Below are 20,890 nucleotides of genomic sequence, written 5' to 3' on the forward strand. Positions count from 1 at the left end.
ACCCTACCATACCCACAGAGCGTTTTTTGAAAATCTACCGCCCCTTTCATTTTGTAATGCTTCCCTGTCTCCTTCACAACGTCAACTTCAGATTTATAACTTCTGATATGCTCAACCCTGAACATGCCGCGCTGTAATGAAGCTTGATTCAATACCAAAGAGCCTTCTTGAATGCCGCCAAGATGAACATTAACAACCACAATTGCATCCAGACCTGTCCACACGGGTCCCCCTGCTCCCACTTGTGGGTTTGCTACCTTATAGTCCCACGCACGGGTTCAAGGGGGAAGGTTACTGCCTTCCCTCCCACGCACGGGTTCAAGAGGGAAGGTTACTGCCTTCCCGGGTCGGATAGAGGTACCCGGGTCCCCAACAAGGCCCAGTGTGACGCCGGGGCCCTGCAGGTCCGACCCACACTGTGGCGTGATCCCCATGGTGTGAGGCCACGAGCCCATGCTTGGGGCAGGACCCAGCGTAACGTTGTGGTCCTGCAACTCAGGCCCGACCTGCGACGCAGTTGCCCGGACCCGCTGCGCCCCTTGGCGGTTCGGTTGAAGGGTACCCGAACATGGGCGACCCGGGGTCGCTACTGATTCGAGATGGAGGGAAGGTACCACATCCCTGTGCAAGGTTTCCTCAACGCCTTCTTGTCGCGTCGTGTGCTAGAGCGTCATCAGGGTTGAATCGACGACGGTAGTATCAATAGGGTTAATCGCACGCGCACCTAACTGGTTCAATTTCACTGCGTGCGCATCCACCTTGGATTCAAGCGCATCACCCCATCCATGCACCTCGACAGACCGACTACCTCCTTTTCTAAGCATAGCATATCTTCCTGCATCTCCGTCAGCTTGTTGAGTAACTGCTTCATGATCTCCTCTTGCGCCTTTCTGCTCATAGGACCGTTCCTCGCTTCTTGCATCATGACGTTGACGAAGGAGGAGGGGCTGGGCTCTGATACCTTTTTGAAGCAGAGAGGTTGTGATGTTCACGATAATAGGTACTTTGATGTTGTGGGGAAGCGTTAATTTTGTTGCTCCAAAATGGAGGATCCACGTTACGACAAAAAAAAAACCTGACAACTACTGCTGCAACGAGACGCTTCAATGTGGAATCAACGAGAACCATGACTGCTCCAGTCGTGCGATACACATATCGGATGAATCAATCAGGACACGTTAACCTGTAGCTACAGCGTGAGGAGGGACCAATACACCGCGGGATCCTGTCGTATGCAGAACACGTGAAACAAGAAGAGAGACGCTCGGAACAAAACAAAAGGGGGTAGAGCCCAATATATAACTGAATGAAGAATCAATTAATAATGTCCACCGAATGAAGCGGCTATAGGGAATGGAAACAAAGACTGACAGAAGATAATAACATATTCAGGCTGAGAAAAAGAAAAGAACTCAAACACAAAATGACAAAAAACCAAACCATAAAGGATGTGCAGCTGAAAGAAAACAATAGCAGGGAAAACTAAAGCAGAAAAAAGGCTGAAACAAAAAGGCTGCGCTGAAATCTTTTCAATCTCTATCTTTCACGAAACCCTAGGCAGCTTATTTAAAGAGCTTCAGCTGGATCCGGGTCTTGGGTCCGGACCCGGACCCAAAACAACATCTGCGTGCTGTTGGGTCTGTGATGCCTGGGCCTGAGCTGCATCAATGTTCTGGGCCTGCTCTCTCTCTCTCTCTCTCTCTCTCTCTCTCTCTCTCTCTCTCTCTCTCACACACACACACACACACACACACACACACACACACACACATTATCATTTCTCATTAACAGATGTTGTATGAAGTTGAGGGACTGGTGTATCAACTTCAGGTTAAATAGCGTAGAGTCATAACTTAGTTTTTAAACTATATCAGTAAACCACCAAGAAGGTCCTCAAGTAAATAACAGAGAAAGAGAATAACAGCATAAAACCTTACCAGACCATGAGCTGCCTTAACTAAATCAATTAGCAGCTGTTTACTGGGTTTTACATTCTGTGTAACCAATACTCTACAATCCTGCATCGAGATACATCATGGAATAAGCAACACCAGCTTGCTAGAGATCAGAGGAGAGAGAAATTTCTCTTGAAATAACGCCCATACAAATTAATCGGACCAACTAAATACATTAAAACTGTTAGGTTGCACCGATTCTTACCTGCAAGAGAGGTTTTTGTTTTGCACGAGCCAATGAAGAAGGCATGCTGAAACCAATCTCTCGTTCCTTCTTTGCATCGCGTAGTATATACTTTTTCTCATCGATAAAGCAACAAGCTTGACCACAGCTCTCAAGCCATGAGGGTGTTACTACAGGTTTACCAAGAGCTATTGATTCTAACATGTTCCTTGTACGCACAAACTTATCTGTCACGAAGTGTGTGGCATTAAAAGAAGATGATGCGGTAGAAATTCCTAAGCGAGCCAAGATCTAACAAGACAAAATAAATAAATAAATAAAACACATAGACAACGATGTCCAAGTACAACAGATAAAAAAAACGGCATAAAGTCCAAAATCAATAGTGAATCTGATGGTGATTTTTCCTACACAAAATACAATCAAGGAAAAAAGAATAGAACAGACCTTATTCTGCTGCTTGATGACATCCTCACCCAAATGATGGCTAAAGAGAACACGGACGCTAGCAATATCTCTCTTTTTTCGGGCAGCATCTTTCAGAACAGGTGATAGTTCTGGGTCAATGGCATCCAATCTGATCAATTCCCTTCTGAGAGGGGACATTGAGGAGATCCTCTTGTAAGATTGTATGTCGGCACCATTCACCGCATGGACAGGCAACACTGCATTAACATTTTTTATAGGTGTAGCACAAACCAAGGAACTCATTTGAACAGTGTTCCTTTCCAATGCTTTTGCAGTATTCATGCTACCGAGAGAAGGAGATTTGGGTTTGGGTGAAGTCCGCAAGCTAGATGGTGTCTTTTCATCCACCACAATAGTTGGATGGCATTTATCCACATGTACAGTATCAAGTCTGAAGTCTTTTTGGCAGATCAAGTCTTTCTTGGGCTTCTTCAATGTAGAAGCACGTGAATGAGAACGTCCAGATGAACATCTTTTGTTAACGGAAATCTCTCCATCACAAGGCAAAGATGATTTGCCAACATCACCATCTGAAACTCCTGTTCCATTCAGGCAACATGACTTTTGATCTAACTTTGGTGGCAATGAAACACTAGCAGCAGCTGATCGTTTTCTTGCTTTAACAGTATCTGTGATACCAAATGTCATTTGTTCAATTGCTACCCGTTCTGGATACACAGAACTTATGTTATTGCAAATCTTTGCTCTTTTCTTTTGTGAAGAAGGTTGCTTTTTTTCTTCAGTACCTTTTCCCGCTCTGTTCATGGTAATGAACGAATCACTTGGCATGCACCGTGATGGCGAAGTAGAAGCAGAAACTTGTCTTTTTCTCTTTGATGCATCAACAGTCAAAGAGTTCCTGGTTTGTCTCAGAGTTCTACCCATTTGATCAATTATCCCACATTTGTAGTTGCTGAATAAATTCCGAGACTTATTCTTTTCTATAGAATTCCTGGTACGATGTGCCACTGGTTCAATCAACCTACCTAGATCCATAACTGATCTTGATGAACCATAAACATTATCAGTCTTTTTTATCCAAGTCTCATCTGAATCTTCCCCTTTTCCGCTTTTTAGAAATTCAGAGGACTTCATGCTGACATGTTTCTTTCCCCTGGCAGAAGCATTCTGGATTTCCTTTGCAAATGTTTTCATTCTTGATTTCTTCTGCACAAGTTTATCCCTTGATCTCCTTAAGTGTTTTGTAGCAGAACCGTGTTGTTCCCTACCTACCTTGATGCCACGCAGTATAGGTTTCCTCTTTGCTGAACAACCAGTACAGCCATTATCAGCCTTTCGACTTATGGGAAGAACATCTTCATCAACTTTATTAACAGGGGACCCACAACCCAAAGCTTGCATAGCCTCAGCAGCCACTTGTGTATCAATACCAACATCATAAATACCAATTCTTGTGCTGCTATCTCTTCCAGGCTCTGGTGGTTGCTCTAATTTTCCTGCATGTTCTTGTTCATTCAAATTGCTGAACAGTTTTTTCTTAACATTAGCTTTATCTGCCTGCTCAATGTGAAGGTTTATAGAACCAAACAAGCCTATTTGTGAATCTGAGCGACTGAAATCCAATCTACGTTCATGGTCTTGAGATAGTCTTTTCTGGTTCTCCAAAAATTTTTTAGCCAAGCTTTCAGCTTTTCTGGCAATAAGTTTCCTTGATTTACAAGGTTCTGTGAAAGATTTTCTCCCATGGCCATTGCCAAAAAAAGCTTCCCTTCTTTTAGTAAAGAAATCACCCCCTCCCTCATCCTCATGGCTATCAATCCAATCAAAAGTACCTATGCTCTCCACTAGATTTTTTAGGTCTTGCTTTCTAGCCAAACTCTGAGGCCCCTTTGCTCCTGAGACAGATGCGAATTTCACTTCAACACTTCTTCTAGGCCCAATGTCTAAAAAGAGCTCTGTACCATCAACATCCAATAATTTATCTACAATTCCTAGTGCATTGGCTTGTGAAAGTTCACTAGGTTCCTGTGAGCAAATGTAGCTTAACCCTGAACAATGCTCGCCTTTATGTACTTTAGGTGAGTCTACATCCTCACTGTTTTTAACAATCTCATCAAATAATGATGGATTTTCCATATCCTCACTGAAATTTTTTATCGCCTTAGGGTTCTCAGCTTTCTCCTCACTTTTACATTCTTTCCATACCTGCATGTTACATAAATGTAACCATCATTTCAGGGGCCCGATTGTGGCATAAATTGCGTTTATTAGTTTTCAAAAAAAAATAATAATAACCTTTTTCTGCTTCAACCCAGCTTGAGTGGCATGCAGATCAGAACCTGACTCAGTTTCAGTTTTATTTGGAGGTTTCGGCAATGGTGCAGTATGAACAGAAGCAGAGTTTCCTTGTGCAGACCCTGAGTTTAAAAGACAACAAAATGTCATTTAGATCATTGAGAAAAGGAATGGCTGAACCTTACTAGCCATGAGCACATAATCACGGCAAGTAACAGATGCCAACCAAAACTGAATTCCCATTGATTAGAAGAAAGTATCAGTAAAACAATTAGGCACAATCGACAGAGGAAATATCTAACAAAAGCAACCAAAAAATACATCTCTTTCACCAGCCCAGCAGATTTAGCTGTGGTTATGACTACCACTAAAATATCTTAAGCAACTGTAGCCATTCTATTTCTGAATTAATTTCCATTTTTCTACATTATTCATAGACTGCAACTTGTCAACTACCAAATACATGCCATCCTCGCCATTCCCCTCTACTTATGCTAAAATTGTTCATGTTAAACTACCAAATACTTGTTATCTTTGTTGTTCCTGCTGTAACCTATGTAACACGGACTCTTCTAACAGGGCACCACACCCACACCCATGCAGGTGCGACACTTGGACATGGCTTCCTTTGTATCAGGTGAAGTGAACCACACTGAGGTCCATTTATGTTCAAAAGTATATTCAGTTAACCCTAACCAAGTCCAGTTTTATCTATATTATATATATAAATATATATATGCACACACATACACGTAGTGTTACCTTAAAACTGTTAATATCTATGTCACACAGACTCGGCTAGGGAGGCGCCGCACCCGAGTCGACACGCCCCGACACTGGTGTGGCTTCGGACACGGCCCGAACTCGGTCAACGCCGAGTCAGACTCGGTCAACGAGTCCAGGCCGAGTCCGTCCTTTTTTGGACTCGGTCAATGTTGACTGAGACAAAAAATTGTCCATTTTTAGGGTTAAAAAAAATGATCTTTTTATATGTTTTTTTAAAATAAATATATATAGCATGAGTCTCAAACATAAGCCCCAGAAAAAAATTGGACCCACGCCAGGGGGAGCCCTCGGACCCCCCTTTCTGCAAGGGCAAAAGTACAATTTGCAAAGTTTATAAAAACACTCATCCTGGTGCCAAACTTTAAAGGACAATATCCACATATATGCACACAGGATATATTATTATATATATATATATATATATTTTATATATATATATAGCCGAGTCCCCGTGTCCAAAATTTTTAAAATTGTGCCGCACCCGTGTCGCACCTGCACCCGCACCCGCGTGACATAGGTTTATATATATATATATATATATATATATATATATATATATATATATATATATATATATATATATATATATAAACCCTCCCCGCACCCAAGTTTTTTAAAGTGCCGCATCGTTGCATCTGCACCCGTATCCGCACCTGCACTTATGTGACATGGGCTGTAACATAGTTTTGCTAAAATTGCTCATTTTAATCGCAATATCGCCTGCCCGGATCATTTCTCCTACGACTTAGTTAGTAAACTCTCTTGATCCTTCTCCTGTATCTCAGTTCAGGACTCTGAAAATGAAGAATAGGATGATGTTGATGAAAACATATTTGGACATTTAAAAGCACACAAAGAGAAGTTCATTCCTTCTATAGTTTCTCTCTATAAATCTATAAATCCATTTGTCAGGTGGAAGTTGAATGACAATGGTGGTGATGATGATGATGATCATGAGAGAGAGAGAGAGAGAGTAAAAGGAAAAACATACCCAAATTGTTCTTGTCATCAGTTGAAGCATCTGAGTCAATGACAAAGTTCTCTGCATGTTCACTCAAGCACCTAAAAGCAGTTGCAACTTTCTCATTAAAATCAACTGAACCCATGCCCCCTGTGTCCTGTGTGACATGCCTTTTAGAATGAAATGGATCAAAGCGTTCATCTTGGCAAGAAAAATTCCGCCAATCAGATGACCCATCGTCATCACTTACTGCTCCAATTATTTCTGTCCCATCAGTGTCACTGTCTAAACCATTTTCTTTTTCATATTCATCCACTAACTGAGTCCTGACCTCTGTGTCACACTCCATATTAGTATAAGCATGCAAATTTGGATCGTCTACCAATTGGGTTTCCTCATCCACCAATTGGGTGTCATCCATTAAATTGGTTCCAGACAGAAGTACATCATCAGAGATTTGATCCGTCAGAACTAGCTTAGTATTGCTTATTTTTCCATTTTCAAAATTTTCACCTGGTAAGACAAAGAGATAAAATGCTGAGTTTAAAAATGCCACATGTAGCTGTTAATATATATATATATATATATATATATATATATATATATATATATATATATATATATATATATATATATATATATATATAATGTTATGTACTGTAATAGGTAATGCCGTCAGGGGCATTTTTATCATTTTACATTTGTAATTAGGTCTGTCCAGTAGGGACAGTTTTGTCATTTTTAAAATTTTATTTTGTCTTTTTTTTCTTTCATAAGGGCTCTATGGTCAAATGACTATAGAGTCTTTGGGAGCACTCCCAATGGCTATAATTAATTATAGTATGGGTGCTCCCAATTGCCTTAAGCCTTGTGCTTTTTGTGTATAAATAGAGGCTACTTGTCCCCATTCTATGCATGTTTTTTTAAGCATTATTCCTCAATAAAGATAATATTTTTTATGTTCTTGTGTTTATATTTTGACTCTTTGAAGTCTTTTGTATGCACTTTGTGTTTTTGTAGTGCCTTTGTGTTGTCCCTTGGTAGACTTGTAATTGTGTTTGTGCACTTTGTATTTATATTTTTACATACTTCATACATGGTATCAGAGTCACAGTGCTCTTGGACTTGTGGAGAATCATCATCAAGCGTTTGTGTGTTCGTGGTACTTGCAGTGGACGTGTTCTTCCTCATCTACCTCTTTTTCTCTCTCTCTTTCTTCTCTCTTTCAACATGGAGCATGATTACAAGATAGATTTCTCCTTCAAACTTAATGGCACAAACTACATGATGTGGGCCTCTGCTATGGAGAACAATCTTAAAGGAAAGAAGCTGGGAGGATATGTAATGAGCATTATTCACAAGCCTCAATTGGTGCTCACCAAGAATAAAGGAGACCAAGTTAAAGCTCTTGAATGAGATGAACATGCCAAAGCCATTTGTAATTACCAATCCAAAGTAGAAGATTGAGAGAGTAATCATGCAAAAATTTTCACATGGTTTATGAACAATGTTGATATCAAAATATGTGCCAACATTGCTAAGTTTAGAAAGGCTAATGAAGCTTGGTCGTTTATAAAAGGCATGTATACCCAAAAGGTTCTTGCATAATAATATTTCTTGCAAAAGAAAATTAGAACAACCAAGCAAGGGGACATGATTGTTTGAGACTTCTTCAGTGCCTTATCCCCTCTATAGGAGAAGTTGGCACTTCTTGAACCCAAATGGATTGCTATTGAAGATGTTGAATTGAGATGGGAGAAAATGGAGAAAGAACATTTTTTCAATTTCTACATGGCTTATGCCCCGAATATGAATAAGTGTGGTCTTCTCTTATTCATAGATCGTCTCCCTTACCTCTTGAAAATGTCGTTGCCGAGGTTTGCCAAGAAGAGACTCGACTTGGTATGACAAAAGGAGGAGGAGATAAAGTGTTGGCAGTGTCTAAACCCGACAACAACATAAAAACCTGCAAGCCTCTAGCATGTGTAGTGCCTTTGTGTTGTCCCTTGGTGGACTTGTAATTGTGTTTAAAACTTTGTATTTATATTCCAAGATACTTCATTATAGTAACCACTTCCATAATGCTTTGTACAATAAATCTCTAGAATGAAATTGCATTTTAGATATCACATATAGATGCTTTATTAATTGTGAACAAACACAACTACCAAATTCGAACACAATATTATCATTAGTTATTATTTGTAACAGGCAAATGCAAGACTCTACAGAAGTTCCCTTGGTTTAGACCCAAAACTTATGCTTCGGCGATGAATGTTGTTGCACCTTGATGATGATGTCATTGAAAATATATTTCCCCATCAAAAATGAAAGAAAACAACGAATTTGCTTATTCAAGTACAGTATATTTCAATTATGGTCAATATTAAAGCATATCTTATAGACTAATGATATGGATCCATGAATAAAATCTTAACAAGCCTTTTATGTCATAGCCACATTACTTTTGGATCCACATGCACCATCAAAGACATTTTGTTTCATGCAGAGCTGGTAAACAAGCCAAACTAAAGGTGTTCAAGCTCAGCTCATCCTTGTCGTGAGCGGAGCCAAGCTCGAGCTCATGGTGAGCCCAAGTTAAACAAGCCAAACTCAAGCTAGCTCGTTAATAAAAAAGTACATTTTTTAAATTGAAAATAATAGAAACGGGACTCTAAGTCTAAACCTACTGAGCCAAGCACAAACAGTCTTGTTTACAAAATAAATACATTGTTTACTGCTTGCAAGACAAACACTTCAACCACCTACAGTCTTTATTACTGATTGAAGTGTTTAATATATGTAAATATATTTATTACTGGTTAACAAGCCTATATGAGCCGAGCCGAGCTGAACACTCATTGTTCATGCTTGGCTTGTCGAGTCTTTTTATGTGCTCGAATGAGCTCTTTACAAGCCGAACATGAGCCGAGCTGTGAGCAACTCATCTCATTTCCCCGCTTAGTTTCAAGCAGAAAATAACTAAAAAGAACATGAAGGAGTTTATTACAAGACATTACACCATCTTTTTCATTGGGAGCTCAATAATTTAAAGGGCCAATCTTGACACTTAAATCAAAGAATTAGGAAAACTTTTAGGAATTTCAATTCTACATCTAACCTGTCAGCACAAATTTAAGCTTACAGTTACACCTAATCAATAGTGTTATTCACATGTACACCTAAGTGAATGACCCACTAGTCATTTACCTGGCATCTCTGTCAATTAGATCAAAACACGAAACACGGAACGCAAGAAATACCAACATCGGTATAGCTAAACGGGAAATTTAGCTTCCATTAATCTGCAAATTATGCATCCCTAATTGCCATCATTGTCATCTACAATTTTCATCTATGCATTTGCAAGGTCATCTTGCCATACTGTTACATTAAGCCCCATACCCGCAACTTCCTCTCTTAGTCTTCTTCCCCATCCTTGAATGGTTCACTATCACTTGCTAGGCTTGTGATCATAAAATGGTCCAGGAATCACGATGACACTACCAGACTGGAACATCACAAACAAGAATGACCAGAAATCATTATGTTATCGTAAGACTGATGCGATCACAAATGAGAATGATCCTAGAGACATTGTTGGACTGGAAAACCAACTGAAATCATGAACTAAAAATACCTTATTTTCCATTGGCATTGGACAAGAAAATAGTCTGATTCCAACTTAAACAGCACATTAGAATCAGCAACAGGGAAAAATTAAGGATGAGAAGAAGGAATGATGTTTCTTGTTTTCTTTCCAGAATTCATCCTCGTTTCTTGCTTAAAGATGGCCCGAAAAGGGCACAACCTCATAGATTACACACAAATAAGATCTCGCAAATGGCATCCAAAACCGCCCAAGTTGCAATGGAAACAATACTCTGCTTCAGAAAATGGTCACCTGGACACTGGCTTCTTTGATTTATAGCATGAGAAGAAACTAGAGAAGAAGCAAAACACAATCCACTCAGCCATCCACAATCTAAGGCGAAGATAGGAGATGACTTTGTCAATTTAGTGAGTGAATGCACATGTAAAGGTGCATTGGGACGCATCCATTCTTGCAGAAAATTTGGAAATTTAGGGAGCATTACACAGGAAAATGCAACTATTTGCAGCTTTTCCCACTTTTCCGGATAAGTGGGTTCATCCAAAAAATCCCTAGAGAAATAAAAAACACCATCCACTGCTTCACCATGTTAACCAACTAAAGAAACATCCACAGAAACTCTATCCAGAAGATGATTTCGGTACCAAGAATGACAACGTGCAACAAGCATACGAATCCAAACGACAAATAACCCGAAAAGCTACGTACATGTCGAAATCACCCAACTTAGAAGAGAAATCTAACAATTTGAGTATCGGAACAAGTGACTGGCACAATTTGGAATCACAATTGAGACAGTAAGGCATAAATTTCCCTACCAACTATCCGGAAACTTACATTCACCGCACCAAGAATCTCAAAAGCCCAAAAAACAATCGAATCGAAAACGAAAACAGGAAAGAGGGTAGAGAGAACGATACCGGGCAGTTGAGAATCGTATTCGACAATCCGTGTAGAATCTTGTTGCTTTTGATCATAGACTCGGGGCTTAGCTCGACGACCCATGTGGAATCCAACCGATGAAAACACGAAGTTTCCTTTTCTATTTTCATCAGAAGGGGGACGGATAGAAAGGGAGAACAGAAAAGACCCAAGAAGAAGACGATGATGATCACGAAAAACTCCGCATGAACGATGTTGGGGGATCGATGGGGCGAGGGATTCGGAACCCTAGACCGCAACAGTTGAGCAGAATGGTGATGCGAGGGAACAGGAAGAAAGAAACGGAGACAGAGAGGGTTTTGAAGGGGAGGCGGCGGAGGGAAACGTGAAGGATTAACACTGTACAAGTAAAATAGTCACAGTTCATGTCAGCGCAATCGGGCATTTGGTCTAGTGGTATGATTCTCGCTTAGGGTGCGAGAGGTCCCGAGTTCAATTCTCGGAATGCCCCCTTTCTTTTACTTTTTCATCGCCCTCTTTTTTTTTTCCTTTTTTCTCTATTTTTGGCATTTAAATAAATACTTGAAAGTTGGCCACCTACCCCTGATTAACAAATTGATCACAAGTGCCATTTGGACCTATTTTTCTTTCCCTTTTTTTTGTTTTTCCAAATTTTGGCATTTGACTAAATACTTGAAAGTTGACCACCTGTCCCTAGTTAACAAATTGAACACAAATGCCATTTAGAGACGAGGCTGGTTTTGAATTTTAGAGTTTTGATCATAACTCAATCTAGGAGAGGTTGGACAAACCATCAATCGTGAGGAATAATCAAAGGCTTTTACTCAAAAACTAGAAAAGAAATAAATTATGCAAACGAATGAAAAAGAAATTGCCTCTCGAGAGCACGTTCGGTCACAAAATATTAAAAAAGAAATAAAAGAACAGTAAAAGGGGGCATTCCGAGAATCGAACTCGGGACCTCTCGCACCCAAAGCGAGAATCATACCACTAGACCAAATGCCCATTTATTGAGATAGACATCCTTATAAATTATATTTTTACCTACTTTTAATGGGGGTCTTCCTCGGACAACCCGAGAACCATGGAAGACATGCAGGAGCCGTAATGGATATTTGCCCAACCTATTTCCAACTACTCAGATATTGGGCAGGTTCAACAAGATCCGATTGCTAACTGGATCCAGACTTAGTTGGGGTATTCATTCACCACAAGGTCCGATTGCTGACTGGATCCCGACTTGGTTAAGGTGTTCATTCACCACAAGCACAACCAACCAGTTATCTGATTGAGATCCACTACATCCACGTGAAAGTTCTTTTAGACATAGTTGCATCCAATTATGTTGGAAATTCAACCAGATTCATATGACCACACCTGCCCAAGCATGAATCTACACTAGAGTTACCCTAAGATTGGACCTTAATTGCCTGTATAATTTGACTTTAACTGGTGGGCTCCGTAAAGGCTTGGGTGTCTGTGACCCCACCCGAAGATTACCCTCACTTCGGGGGGAAACTTCGTCAATAATATATATATATATATATATATATATATATATATATATATATATATATATATATATATATATATATATATATATATATATATATATATATATATGTGTGGTAATGCATCCATAATAAATGAAACATGTTACATTGGTTTTTCTACTTTTTCCGTGTTTTTTAACGGTTCTGACCCCATAAATGTGTTGGTCATGGTCAATTTACTAGAAATCTACACCTAGATCACCTGTTTTTTGATATTTGAAGCCTAAAAAATTTACCAAGATTTTGGACCGTTAATCTTTCAAACCTTACTCACCCATGTGTTGGGATCAAACACTTCAAAAAGCTGATCGCTATATAAGTACATAGATCACGTATGTAAGGTCAGAATTTAAAAATAAAATGAGAAAAACCTGAAAAACTCATTTAGCATATTTCATTTCGCACGGATGTATATATATATATATATATATATATATATATATATATATATATATATATATATATATATATATATATATATATATATATATATATATAGATATATATATAGACACACACACACAAATGAACCAACTTGAACCCATTTTAACCAGTCCTGCATCATTTTTTAGCTTGATGGAGTCTAAAGACAAGTTCAAATCTGGACCTTTGGTAACACTTGTGATCAGATCAGGGCAACACTACCTTTAACTCGTTAGCAATAGGATGATCCGGGTGTGACTACACCCACCCAATAGAAACTGCTATTTTTCATCATTTTGGAGTTCTTTTGTTCATCAAACCCTCCCGATGTGGACTGCACTCATTAAAACAAGCTTTGGTTGAGGCGACTGTGATGTTCATGTAGGTTTGTTAAGATCCTCAAAGATCCATGGCTCACAATGTATCAAAATTTTATAACAACTGTGATGTGCATGTAGATTTGTTAAGACCCTCAAAGATCAACGGCTTACAATGTATCAGAATTTTATGACTTCAAAAATTGTATTTTTACATCCAAAAAAATATGATCCATGGTAAGACTCTTATCAAATAAGCTATCGTGAATGCATCTATACGTTCTGATTGAGAAATCCATTTTTTTAATACTAAGACAAGCTGGACTGTCCACCCTTAATACAGACTTTCATTACCCTCCACAGGAAATAACTTACTCAGCCCAATTCTCACCTTTTTAGGTGGTTCTCCTAGAACCATAGTGATAAACATTTGAAACAGCAAATTTTCTGTCCATGACCTTTTTCCTGTGATTTTCAACTTTTAGTTTTCTTGTATTTTTGTCTGCAAATCTCAGCAAAGCAAATAAATTTGGATATTGAAAAACTGCAAAATAAGCACTAAAAACATATGAATACTAACACAGTCTTTCTTTCCCTAGAATTTTCCCATCAAAGCATAGGAAATGCAATAAAACTACAATTATGTCATTTTAATGATAAAAGCACAATACTTTCAATAAACCACGATAACACCTGCTAAACTATCGTGTTTTCGTAATATTTTGAAAATATCACCAGTATCTGTCACAGAGATACCATACATTTCAGCAATTTGCCATTTGCCAAGGATGGTGGAGCTAAATACTGTGCCCAGGGCTCTTAGGGGGCATTTGACACGGTATCCGTGCATCCCGTGTTTGCGTGGGCATGCAGACGAGCATGGGGCACACACGAAATGTGTCCTGATGACACTAGTGTTATGCGAGTCAAACTCGCCCTTATAGATCACACTTGTATATGGCACAGCCGCTAACCACAATAATAGCAACACTAGGCATTTCATTTGCCACTCCTCAGAACAGCAGATTTCAACTCATACCAAATTACATTGCAGATGTAACCAATTGAACCAAATCATCTCACAAATTATGGAGCGTGATTCAGCACAGTGAACCTAACCTTTCAAAACAAACGCACAAACTCAATAACAATCGAAGAGTAGCTTTCAAACAATGAAGGAAGCACTTCACAGATGCTCGCATTGTGCATATTCTTGATAGCAATTCAGAGGATCTGAATACAAGATTATTTGGCAAACTCCAATTGTTCCTCGTTGCATTCAATCACCTTAAGCAGCATTTGGTGAAGTGCACAGAGCATTCACCATTTGCCAAGTAGCCAGGAGCATGGACTTCACACGTTTGCATAGGCATCGCCCATTTAGGACCCATCAACCACACACACAGACATGCTTTAGCGTAGGCAACGCAGATTTGGGGACAGGAGCATGCGTGCAGGACCACTTGAAAAGTAGAAGAAAAAGAAGTCAGGCATAGATGCATGCACACCCACACACACACACACACATTTTGAATAGGCAATGCCAACTTGGGACAGGAGCATGAATGTGTGTGTGCACCACTTGAAAAGAAAAGGAAAACAGAAGTCAGACACAGAACACATGCATGCACACAGGCACACTTGTACACTTGCGCAAGCAGCCACACACACACACTTTTGGATAGGCCATGCCGATTTGGGGACAGGAACATGGATCCATGTGCACACCAGTCAAAAAGAAAAGAAAAACAGAAGGCATAGAATGAATGGTGCTCGGTTTGCAGATCAAGCATGGTGGACTTATTTCCCTACATGAACAACTAAAACTCACTTATCAAGGAGCTTTCACACAATGCTTCCACCAATTCTTGCCAATATTTATATTGCAAGTAAAAGCAAGCAAGTTATATATCTCTTTTGGATATCAGAAGTTACGGAGTAGAGATTTATAACAAAATTGTTATACCATCATGATCTCATGGCCCACAAGTCCAGAAAGACTACTCCAAGTGAGATCATACAACAGAATGACCAGTGCTATGCATCAATAGGGAAAAGCAAGCAACAGAAAAGGAATGTAGCTATCAAATTGAAGATTAAAATTCTGTTGTTTGTTAATCGAGCAGATCAAGCAGAACAGAAATCTATAAATGCAATTAACCTCCCCTTCCCATCAAGAAATATCCACAAAAAACACAAGGATGAGTCAGCTTTAGTATAGGGGCAGTGGGTTACTCAAATGACGGTCAACTGTCGGAAGTATAATAAGATCCTAGCTTACCAAAAAAAGAACGAAAAAAAAAAAGGAAACAAGCAGGTAATCATCCTTGATAACCTGCTCGATCCAATTTTACAATTTACAGGAAGCCTTGTCTACCACATTAGCCAAACCTCAGATGAGAATAGGCAGGTCAATTACTGGGGATTAGTCTGAAGCTGCATTTGGGCCTCAAACAAAAAGCTCTGGTGGGAGAGATGCAGGATCCAGTTCCCAACATCCATTCAACTTTCCATTGTCTTCATCTGTTAATTTGAAAGCAGGGACCTGGTGAGAGAATTGAAGCAGCCAGTCTCTTGGGATATTACTTTCTGATCTCCCGCTATGCTTGAAGATAGTACGGTGTCCCTTGATCCTTGTCAAATGGCGAACTCTCACCACCCCCTTTTCAGGACTGCAAGTGGAAACAACTTCCACAAGTGAACACTTGTGGCTCTTGTGATCAGATTTTGTCCATCCAGAACTCCATTTGTTGTATATCGCCCACACCTCACCTTGTCGTGGATAGATCCAATATTTTCCCTTACTCCAACTTGGGTCATCACTCACACGGTGAGAGAATGCTTGTGGGTTGACACAGCCACTACCTTCAGCTTTAAACACCCCACAAGAGACAGGCAGCTCCCTATCCAGCCACATAACCTCGTTATCCAACATGTCCTCGCGAATAATTTCCAGCCATGTAACATGCACTTTGCTTGCTGAAGAATCTATTTTCTTTATCCGTGCATAAAACCTAGGCATGCAATCAAGATCGTCGTATACAGCCCAGATTTGGTTTGTTTTTAACTTATCAATAGACCTATCATCCATAAAGGGATGGAATTCCGCATCAGGAAATTCATAGACATCAGCATCCTGAGCCTCTGCCTGAAGCGGGTGACTGTGTCTAGAAGCACCGACAGCACGGTTGTCCCCTGCATCAATGTCCAAATGTTGATTTGAATTAATTTGACCAGGGTTATTTCCAGGTAACGGTGAAGAAGGGCATGGTTTATCTTTATCCCCTGTGGTATTCACAGAATTCCATTCACAAAAACTCGGAGAGATTTCAGGGCTTTTAGATACACAGTTCTTGTTCATTATTTCTGATTCATCTTTGGGACACTTACTGGCATTTTTATAATCAGACTTCTTATCCATGACACTGTTTCTATCCAGCAAACCCTGCTCACTGCATTTAACATCCTCATTTTCCTTGGCATGCTTTTTCTTTGATTCATCCTTCATCACTTTCTGAGATGGAGATACTTTTGGCTTTTGCAAACCAGAAACAGATTCCTTGTCCACACAGGCATGTGTGGAGGTTGAAGAATTAGTTCCTTGATGCCTTATATCTGTTTCTTCAACTTCACCTTCCTTCAAGCTTTTGGAAGGCAAGGAATCTTCAAAGTTATATGGCAAAGCAGCAGCATCAAGCTCAAAGGAGCCTTTTGGGACGTCTTCTCTCTCATCTCCTCTCATTCTATATGCAGGGACCTGATGAGAAAACCTGTAGGACTGTCCCCCTGGAATATGAAATGTAACTGCAGATCCGTTACTTACCATTCTCATGAACAAGCTTTGGAACTCTTTCACCCTGACTAACAACACGACATCTCCACCTGCATCCTCGGAATAATCCATGAGTACTTCCACCATTTCATATTTAAAATGCTGGAGGTTTTCTGGCTCTGAACTCCAATTAGTATCCCAATCCTTGTAGAGGGCCCAGATCTCACCCTTTTTAGGATAAATCTTGTAATTTATTTTATCACGGCCCCAATCACATGTCACCAGATGAGAAAACATTAGACGGTCCTCAGTAACTACAGTTTTGCCAAGAGAATATCCCCCACAAGCTACAGGAAACTCGGCATCCAGCCAACTTTCTTCTTCCTCACAACCAGGAAATGGCTCAAACCATGTGATCCGCAGTTTGAAATCTGTAGAAAGAACTTTTCTGACCACTGCATAATAACGAGGCAGCCCATGTAAGTTGTCATACACGGCCCAGACCTGCTCCGCTGCAAAATGGGGCCCCGTTTTGTCACCATCAAAGTCATGGAATTCTGAATCAGGGCACTGTAAGAACTCTGGAGACAACGTCTCACTATCTTCGTCACTTTCATCAGGACCCTTACTCGTAGTTCTTTCATCACTACTATTACCATTTCTTTCCACATTACTTGTATATACCTTATTTTTGTTCAATTTATTTTCTTTAGAATTCTCCACTTTCTGATTGTTCTCCTCCTGAGCTTGGGGAGGATTAACTTCGGATTTCCCGTCTGTATTTTTTGCTTGTTGAGTGGAATCTGTTTCATTCCTCCAAACACCTTCAGATGTTTTACTCTTTTTTGACCTTTTAGAATGAGGGACACTCACAAAGTTATCATTCTCATCAGCTTTATCTTCATTATAGCTAACATGCTGCCTGTTCCTAGAAGATCGTCGTGGGCACTGGGTGCTTGACTCAGCATTTTGTACAGCAGGAAAATGCACCTCCATGTCAATGTCCTCAGACGCAACCCTGGATTCAGATACAACTGTTTTCCCTCTCTTCCTTGCTTTTTCATTTACAGATTGATTCTCCATAGTAGCCTTCTTTTTTAATTCATCAACCTTTTCAGCTTCAAAAGTGGTCCTACTTTCATCCTGCTTAACTTCATTGGAGTTTTTTGGTGGCATTGATGTATCAGCAACATTCCCCTGAGAATACATGCCACTAAAGATGCCGCCAAAAGCTCCTTGTTGTGGAGGTATATGAGCACCAGAACTATTTCCATGTCTCATGCTATCTTTTGGTTGCGGATACCAGGATTGTTTAATTCCTGTTCCAGTTCCAGACCCAGTGCCTGGTACATTTATATCGTGGGCAATGAAGGGCTTCATACAATTCTGACATCGCAGCGCTTTGTTCATGATAGTCCTGTAATACTGGTATCTCATAGAGCAAAATGGGCACATTGTCCAAAACGTGGTTGAAATTGTTGATTGGGCCTGCTGCTGCTGCCAATTCATGGCTGCTGTCTGCTGCCAAGTCGCAGCTGTTGATTGAGGGCCCTGCTGGTGCTGATGCATGCCTGAAAACTGTGGTGCGATATGATTCTGAAAGCCAGTAGGGAATCCAGGTTGCTTCTTTGCAGAAGAACTAAAATTTGCTTCTGCAGGCTTCCTAGGGAGACTAGGCCTACTTCTGCTCATCGCCTGTTTCCATTTTATGTCATATAGTGCCCTCTTTGCCTGGTCAGAAAGGATTCTCATTGCCTCTCCAATAAGCTTAAAGGCAGATTCGGCACCAGAAAACTTATTCTTATCAGGGTGAAGAAGAAGAGCAAGCTTTCTGTACTGTTTCTTGATAGAGGCCTCATCTTCTGTTGGCTCAACCTGTAGGATTCCGTACCAATCCATTTCAGACCCCTGGATTTTGATTTCAGCAGCACAGTGTACACTACAAACTGTTAGAATCTGCGAGATATTCTCCAGATCAGGAAAGAGTTGCTTTGCTCTTAAAATCATCCTTTGTGCGCCCACATAATCTTTATTCTCCATCTTCTTTTCTGCAATCCCTTTAGCCCGTAGGGCCTCTTCCATATTGCATTGCATTTCAAGTTTCAGTTCAAGCTACAACCTGTCCAATTTCCCTAATGTAGTGAACTCAGTCATTTATAATGCATCTGTGTCGGCTGCAATCAACTTAACCAACATGTTTGCAATTAAAATTTCACTAGCCAGTGAAATGAAAAAACATTTCGCTCCAATCTACCTATTCTTGTGGAAGAAACAAGATAGAACCTCAATAATGAGGCCGATTCATCTACAAGTAAGAAATTTTGCCTCATCCACCATGCACCACTAGAAAATACAGTGTCAAATGGGAAGAATTCTACACTCCTGTTCAACACAAGCGAAAATATAATGAACAAAATGAAAAAAACTTCTCAAATTGCATGGCACTTTATAGCAATCAAACAAAAAGCAAAATACCAAAAATGAGCACAGACGCACAACATATGAAAAACTATCATGTATACACCCCAAGAAACACTTATATCCTTTCTCCTCACGAATGATACAATCAGAAGCAGCATCGGGGAAAAAATAACTAAATTAAAGGCCAAAATTTCCATGATCAAACCCTAATCTAAACTAAATACTCGAGATATTCATAAAAATGAAGAAAAACCAGATTATCTTAAGACGAACATGTGGTAATTATTAATATATTAATATTAGTAAGGGCTTCTGTGAGGGTTTTCATTTGCGAGCGAGTGGAAAGTCAAGTGGAGAAGTTCAGTCAGTCTTTCAAAGGCTGGCTAGAATTTTAGTCACCTTAACAAGCGGAAGAGAGACGCAGGGTCAGTACTTTTTTTTCTATTAGAGATGATAGTCCAATAGAAGTTAAGGAAAAATTCAAATTAAAACTACAAAACTACAAAATCTTAAAAGGTTTTCTTTATGAAAGCAAAAGGAATGACTACAACAATAGAAACCTAAACTTCTTTGAGAACTATCACTCAATTTAAACTCTCACTCTCCACATTCGAACAAATTACATCCAATTTGAATATTTAGGGAAGAAAAACAAGCAGAAAGAAATAAACCTCACACACAAAATTATTTCATATTCAACATCTCCATGAAACACCAAAATGGAAGAATAAAAACCGATTTGAGTATTTGACTCCAAAACCCTTTGTTTCCTACAAACCCCCAAAACCAAGTTCACCATATTCCCAAAAATCTATGGATCAACAAACCTCAAACTCCAAACCCCAAATCCCAAATCCCAAACCCCACTAACCTCCCCCTAAAAAATACCCTAACAGGAAGATGATAACAAGCACACCCACGAAGTAAAACCCTAGGAAACCAAAAACCGGCAACCATGTTCGCAATCAAAACCCTAAACCACGAAATTATAACTCAAAACCCAATCGACCAACATCCTAAAACCCCTTTCCCAACTCATGCACAGAGAGAGAGAGATAGTTCTTACTTGGTAAACTCGAAAAGAATGGAGCTCAGAGCTTGGTCGAGGCAGCGATGAGAGAGAGAGAGAGTACCACTTCCACCGCCCTCCTTCACTTAATAATATATACTTTAAATAAAATTAAATTTTAAAATCACTTTTTTTTATTTAAGCCTTATTTGAAAATAAAAAAAAATATGTCAATGAATTTCTCATACAAATATCAAAAATATTTTTTT

The 20,890-nt window shown here is 39.7% G+C and overlaps 2 protein-coding genes and 2 non-coding genes across 8 annotated transcripts in view; 1 reads left to right on the top strand and 3 right to left on the bottom strand.

Annotated features, from left to right (window-relative positions):
• LOC149839243 (uncharacterized) overlaps positions 1–11,479 on the bottom strand; it is a 42,451-nt gene extending 30,972 nt beyond the window's left edge. For 2 of the 5 annotated variants that reach the window (XM_090002398.1, XM_090002396.1), the window contains exons 1-6: positions 11,144–11,479; positions 6,641–7,123; positions 4,864–4,985; positions 2,587–4,773; positions 2,161–2,430; positions 1,938–2,018 (exon numbers count right to left, since the gene is read on the bottom strand). In XM_090002398.1, the coding sequence (XP_089858524.1) occupies positions 1,938–2,018; positions 2,161–2,430; positions 2,587–4,773; positions 4,864–4,985; positions 6,641–7,123; positions 11,144–11,228 (3,228 nt within the window). In that variant the 5' untranslated portion in view covers positions 11,229–11,479. Of the gene's footprint in view, positions 1–1,937; positions 2,019–2,160; positions 2,431–2,586; positions 4,774–4,863; positions 4,986–6,640; positions 7,124–11,143 lie in introns of those variants that run through there. The other 3 variants (XM_090002400.1, XM_090002399.1, XM_090002401.1) reach the window with 3 other exon arrangements.
• A 65-nt stretch (positions 11,480–11,544) lies between these two features.
• Positions 11,545–11,616, top strand: TRNAP-AGG (transfer RNA proline (anticodon AGG)). Its single transcript has one exon. It is a non-coding gene; the product is annotated as a tRNA-Pro (tRNA).
• Positions 11,617–12,059: 443 nt separating this feature from the next.
• Positions 12,060–12,131, bottom strand: TRNAP-UGG (transfer RNA proline (anticodon UGG)). Its single transcript has one exon. It is a non-coding gene; the product is annotated as a tRNA-Pro (tRNA).
• Positions 12,132–15,486: 3,355 nt separating this feature from the next.
• Positions 15,487–20,755, bottom strand: LOC149839246 (uncharacterized). The gene is made up of 2 exons (XM_090004051.1): positions 20,679–20,755; positions 15,487–19,573 (listed from the first exon to the last, which is right to left on the bottom strand). Exon 2 carries the CDS (start codon positions 19,283–19,285, stop codon positions 15,869–15,871), a length of 3,417 nt encoding a protein of 1,138 aa, XP_089860177.1. The 5' UTR covers positions 19,286–19,573; positions 20,679–20,755; the 3' UTR covers positions 15,487–15,868.
• Between the last annotated feature and the right edge of the window lie 135 nt (positions 20,756–20,890).

This window comes from Nuphar pumila, chromosome 4 (assembly GCF_984573655.1).
Source record: "Nuphar pumila chromosome 4, dmNupPumi1.hap1.1, whole genome shotgun sequence".
NCBI classification, from domain to species: Eukaryota; Viridiplantae; Streptophyta; class Magnoliopsida; order Nymphaeales; family Nymphaeaceae; genus Nuphar; species Nuphar pumila.